The sequence below is a fragment of the Eurytemora carolleeae genome, unplaced genomic scaffold (assembly GCF_000591075.1).
Source record: "Eurytemora carolleeae unplaced genomic scaffold, Eaff_2.0 scaffold732, whole genome shotgun sequence".
NCBI lineage: Eukaryota > Metazoa > Arthropoda > Copepoda > Calanoida > Temoridae > Eurytemora > Eurytemora carolleeae.
In genome coordinates this window covers 93,653-99,652 of record NW_019396711.1, presented here as the reverse complement: position 1 = coordinate 99,652, position 6,000 = coordinate 93,653, and the positions used below count along the sequence as shown (strand labels likewise).

Here is a 6,000-nt window from a genome sequence, read left to right as displayed (position 1 = left end):
CCCATCCCTAATTAAGAAGAAACCTTATATCTTATTATCTTGTAAACCCCCCCCCCCCCGTTCTGTAATTGGACTTATTAAAAATAGATTAAATCTCTCTGATGTACATCTGTTGCATTTTGGAGCAAATTGTCCGGAATTACTTCGCAGGCTTCCTCAGAAGGAGGTTCGCAGTGATCTGAAAAGTTGTAAAGAGGCCAGAGGCGTATTCAGGGTGTGGGGGGGGGGCTAAATTCCAATTTCTAATGAAACCATTTGATTCGACATACGTTTTATTAATAAAAGACCAAAAGATCCAAATCGGATCTGAACTTATGTAAAATTGGTTTAAAGTCAGGGTACACCTGTACCTGTTCAGTAAAAAAAAACTGAAGATACAGGGTGTCCCACAAAACATGGAAGTTGGTGAATAGTTTTGAATGTCTTTTTCCACATAGTGTATTAGATCATGAAGACTTTTAGCAATTTATTTTTTTAAAACGTATTTAACTCATATATATTTTACTGTAAAATTGATTTTACTATAGTATCTGTCATATCAAACAACTTATCAAATTATGGAAGAATACATTTTAAACTATTCACCAACTATCATGTTCGTGGGACACCCTGTAGAATATTTATTCTACCAGTTACACCACGGTACCACCAATTTCCTTTCAGATGAGACCAAAATGCATGAGGGTTTATAAAACTGGTTTTAGTATCGGGGTTTCTATATCTATATATATATATCTATATATCATTTCAGGAACTAAAATTAATCATTTTATTAGCAAACAAAGAATATTAACTAATGCTACAGTGAAACCCTGAAAAACGAATACAACGAAAGAATTCATCAAATGTCGTATTCTTCACTTTCTGATAATGGAATATTGCATTTATTTAGTTTTTTAATTAAATGATTATATTGAGCTCTTTAAAACTTTTCCCGCATATTCATGGCTATTTATTTATTTTCGCAAATACTGAAATTTACGAAATATAGTATAAAACTCATTGAAAAATTGTTAAGACGACATTTGATAAATTCTTCCGATGTATTCTTTATTTAGGGTTTCACTGTATGAGAATAATTATGAATTCTTTTTTAATTTCGTATCATTTCTCTACTTTTTCTAACTTATCCCGGCTGAATCTTTATAAACTTTTCAAACATCACTTTATTGTCCCGTCTGACCCTTTTTGACCCCGCCTGGACTCAAGCTATAATTGAAAAGATTTTTTTTCTTGATATTTTAAACCAAGGATTGATATTTGAGAACTTCCATGCGTGTAACTTATGGTTTTTGCGAACGGAAAAGAGACGAAATTTCGCGAAAACTTTCTTTTGTATTTAACAAACTTTTTCGCGAAAGAAATTGAGTCTTTGCCGCAAACTCAAATTTTCTAATTTCTAAACCTTTGCGATCTGATGGTGTAGAACTTTAATATTTCAAACTTAGATGATTTGATCGAATAGAAATCATAGTTTAAAATATCCTAGACCTGTGACATTGGATAAAGGAGTTAGAAAATCAATTCCTTTCGCATTTTTCTCAAAAATGTTTTTTTGCGAACGGAAGCAAACAGGAGGCGGAAATTTTGTGAAAAAATTAAGAAAGTTTCGAGAAAAATTGCTTAAACCCTTATAGCCAGGTAAAAAAAAGTCCAATTTGTCTGTGCAATAAATATTAAAGTTTGAATTGATTGATTGAAATAAATTAGATGAAAACCCAATAAATCTAATCTCCGAAAAAGAGCCTGAGTTTAGTGCCCCACAGCAGCTCAGAATATGGGTAAGCTTTCCGACTGTTGCAGGGATAACAAAAAAACTCTTAAAAGGAAGACGACTTTTAGAATAAAGTTATAACTTTAACAACTCCATTGTGCATGAGACACAGCAATTGCAGGTCAATTACACGAGCTATTCCATTGTTTTCTGGTTATCCCTGATGAACGAAGGGGTACTGTAAGTGTAGTTTTAAGTGACTCTGAGTCCGAATTTAATGAATTTGAGCCGCGTCTCAAACCGGTTTCAATTGAGCGCTGACTTAAATCTTGAAACATTGAATACGATTTTAAGTGGAACCACCCATATTTGAGCCACGGTTTAAATTTAAGCCGCAGCTCAAATTCTTTAAATTCGAGTGCATAGTCGACGTTCAAAATCATTAATTTTGGTGGGTACGTTTTCAGAATCGGTTTTTTTTATTATTAAATAATTAGATGGCTAGGAACATATTTCTCAAAAGAAATTTGTCAATAAATCAATGGTAGAATCAATTATATCGTTTTCATCATTATATTTAATTTCTTATTTTCTATGAATTTAATGGTAGATTTCTTCAAATTCTTCAAATGTCGTCTTTTCAATAATACTTCCAGAAAATCTGCAGAAATAATGTGAATAATGAGAGACTTGAATAGTGAGAAAATAGGAACTAATTATTGAACAATATTACTTATTTTCGATGATAAGATTAATTTTTATTTTCTCAACCTGTTCCTAAACAACTGATAAGTTTACTGTAGAATTTTGTTTACATTTTTTGTCGTTATTTAATAATTTGAAAAAAAAAATTCTGAAAACGTGTCCACCCAAAAGTACGATTTTGAACGTCGACTTTGCGCTCAAACTCAGGATTTACAGATCTTAAAAAAGTTTTCTTTGTATCAAATGAATCCTAAAGAATGTGTCCACAACACTGCATACTCAGTTCAACTTATACTATACATAGCCGGTCACTTCTTTTAAACATGTTAAATTCTGAAAATTCCTTTTATTCTCCTGCAGTAGAAACGCGCGATTTCGTTTTGTAGAATACCACAATTGAAAATAATACCGACTGTTAACGTTAAAACCCAAGACTTTGCTAATTACCAAAGTCTTGGGTTAAAATGCAATATCTAGTTTATATATACTTGATCGGGAAAGGTTTTTAGGATACCATTGTCCATGGGTATTGTCATCTTTGCAGGGGCAATTATCATTATGCTTACACTTCCTTTGAGTTATGTACAAAATTTTTTCAATTCAAGTGGCGTAGTTGGAGATTTATTAAACTAAAGCTGTTGTGTTTAAGATGAAATTAACAACTGTTTAAAATATTGAAAATAATTTTTTGGCAATTAGTACTTTGTACTTAATTGAACAATTATGATAAGTTATGAAATAGAAAATATCTCCGAATTGTTTTAAATAAAAAGAAAAGTTATAGATCCCTAGGGCGTATACAGAGGGGGGGGGGGTAAGGGGACAGTGCCTCCCTCTAGAGCATTAAAGGGGCTAAGAACTCAGAGCTATCAAACTTTTTAAATCTCAAACTGAAGAGATTATTTTTTATTTCTATAAAGCATGGTACACAAAAACACAGAAATGGAGAGAAGCTGTCAAATAAAAAAGCTTAACTTTAATTGCTTATAAACTTATAAGTCGTTAAAAGCTTGCTAACAATTAAAAAGTTGTCTTCATTATATTGCTATAACCGCCTACCATTGTATGTTATTTATAACTGGCAAAGCGGCTGGACCAAATTAGCTGAAAAATTATATAAGGAAACTCATGTGTGAACCGGGGATGGTAGAGAAAAAAAAATTGTAATTTTTTTTCAAAAATTCGTTTTTCCAAAATGTTATAAAATTTCATCTAGTGTTATATACAGTGAAACCGTTAATAACGAATACATCGGAAGAATTTATCAAATTTCGTCTTGACAATTGTTCAATGAGTTTTATACTATATTTCAATTTGTTGTCGGATTGCAGCAAGATTCTCAATAATGAACAGTTAGACAACGGGATAACCCTCAAATCGAAAATCGATAATGCAGAGAAACTCTTTATTTCCTAAAAAAATGAAATGGATAATAATGCATGAATTTGTTACAACGTTATATAATTTTACAATGAAAAGATTCTTACGATCTATTTAGTGATAAGAAGGTTAAACTGTCGGAGAGTCCTAAAANAATAGAAGGAAATTAAATGTTTATATGGTTGATTCCTGCGTTGATTTGCAAATGTTTGGCTTAATTCACAAATAAAAGTAACCGTTTGTTGTGATGTCCTTGTTGTCTGATGAGAGCGGTCGAATGTGTTTGATCTTGGTTGGAGTTCTAGTTTGAGCTTAGAATGCAATTCAGTTGCTCAGTTTCGGTGTGATCTGCATGGAACTCATCCTGAGCAGGCTCTGGTCTGGAACTCGGAGCTGGAGCTATATTCCTCGCTTCTGTGGAGTCCGAGGTGTGGCTGGGGATCAGGCTCGATGGGTTGGGCCGGCTTGGCGAGAGGGTCAGGTTCAAGCGGATGAGTTGGATTGGTCGTAGGGTTAGGATTGGTTGGAGGATCAGGTTCAAGTGGGTTGGTTGGAACCCCTGGATTGGACCAAGGGGTCTGGTTCAATAGGAGGGTTAGGATAGGTTGGGGAAACCAGTGAATTTGAGGAACCTGGTTTAGTAGGGGTTTGACTGATCATGCATCCTGGTAGTTTGCAGGGAGTGTTTCTTGTACATCTTTGAACTTCCTGATGAGGGGTTTCAGGAGGTTGGCCATTAGAGGTATCCTCGTGGAGAGGAGTAGCTGAATTCATCTCAAAGGTGAGAGTATCCTCGTGTAGAGGAGTAGTTGGGTTCATCTCAAAAGTGAGAGTGTCCTCGTGTAGAGGAGTAGTTGGGTTTATCTCAAAAGTGAGAGTATCCTCATGTAGAGGAGTAGTTGGGTTCATCTCGAAAATGTGAGTATCCTCATGTAGATGAGTAGTTGGTTTAGGAGGTTTGAAACTAGCACGAGGTTGGAGGCTGTGCAGAGAGGGGGTGGGGGGTCAGTTGTGATGGTGGCGTGGGAGTTGATGATGTTATTCTCGGTTTGATAACAGGCCTCGAGGTCGAAGGGATCGTATATGAAGAACTCCAGATTGGTGAAGGTTCCCATTTCCTCGGTTAGGTTGCAAACATGGTTGGTGGGTGTAGGGCATATTATACAATCTTGCATTCTACAAGGATTATTTCTTGTACATCTTTGAGCTTCCTGATGAGGGGTTTCAAGAGGAAGGTCATGTGGATCCTCGTGGAGAGGAGTAGTTGGGTTCATCTCGAGGCTTTCTTGAAACTTCGACAAGTCTGTAGATCGAAATGTTGTCGGATCGCAGCAAGATTCTCAATAATGAACAGTTAGACAATGGGATAACCCTCAAATCGAAAATCGATAATGCAGAGAAACTCTTTATTTCCTAAAAAAATGAAATGGATAATAATGCATGAATTTGTTACAACGTTTTATAATTTTACAATGAAAAGATTCTTACGATCTATTTAGTGATAAGAAGGTTAAACTGTCGGGGATTCCTAAGACATTTTTATATATTAAAATTTCTGAAAAGAATGACAATTAATTGTTAGCGAAATTCACTAATTCTTTATATGAAAATATTTTGTTCACAATAATAAAAGTGTTTAGACTCCGTTACCAGAGAACAAAGAGAATTATTTGGTTTAGTGTCTCCGAGAGGGGATTTTAAGTTAAAGACGACATTACATGGATGGGCGGGGGGGGGAGTCTTGTAGTTAATGGTTGACAATATTACGTAAATTTCAGTATTTGCAAAAATAAATAAATAGCCTTGAATATGCGGGAACAGTTTTAAAGAGGCTCATATAATCATTTTATTAAAAAACTAAATATCTGCAACATTCCATTATCAGAAAATGAAGAATACGACATTTGATGAATTCTTTCGATGTATTTGTTATTAAGGGTTTCACTGTATAATATAATATACGGTTTGTAAACAGATTGATGTTCCAAATGATTTCCCGTGGAGGAAGTGTTTGTTGGACTACAATGGTGTAGCAGCAACATCAGAATGTATCCTAAAAAGGGAAAATAGAAATGAATCGGAAAACTATTTTTTTTTTCAGTTCAAGAGACGGAAAGTGTAATTTGAAGTGACCCCTCAGCAATGTCCGATTTACAACCTTTAACCGATTAAAAATGTGGAAAAATCTGACTCGAAAAGTA

General features: G+C 34.5%; 1 protein-coding gene across 4 annotated transcripts in view; it reads left to right on the top strand.

Annotated features, from left to right (window-relative positions):
• Positions 1-667: 667 nt before the first annotated feature.
• LOC111707669 (uncharacterized) overlaps positions 668-6,000 on the top strand; it is a 29,664-nt gene continuing 24,331 nt past the window's right edge. For all 4 annotated transcript variants that reach the window (XR_002766495.1, XM_023480811.1, XM_023480810.1 and 1 more), the window contains exons 1-3: positions 668-751; positions 1,711-1,781; positions 5,775-5,860. Coding sequence is in view for 3 of the 4 variants with exons in the window: in XM_023480811.1 (XP_023336579.1) it covers positions 679-751; positions 1,711-1,781; positions 5,775-5,860 (230 nt within the window). In the remaining variant the exon portion in view is untranslated. The remainder of the gene's footprint in view (positions 752-1,710; positions 1,782-5,774; positions 5,861-6,000) is intronic.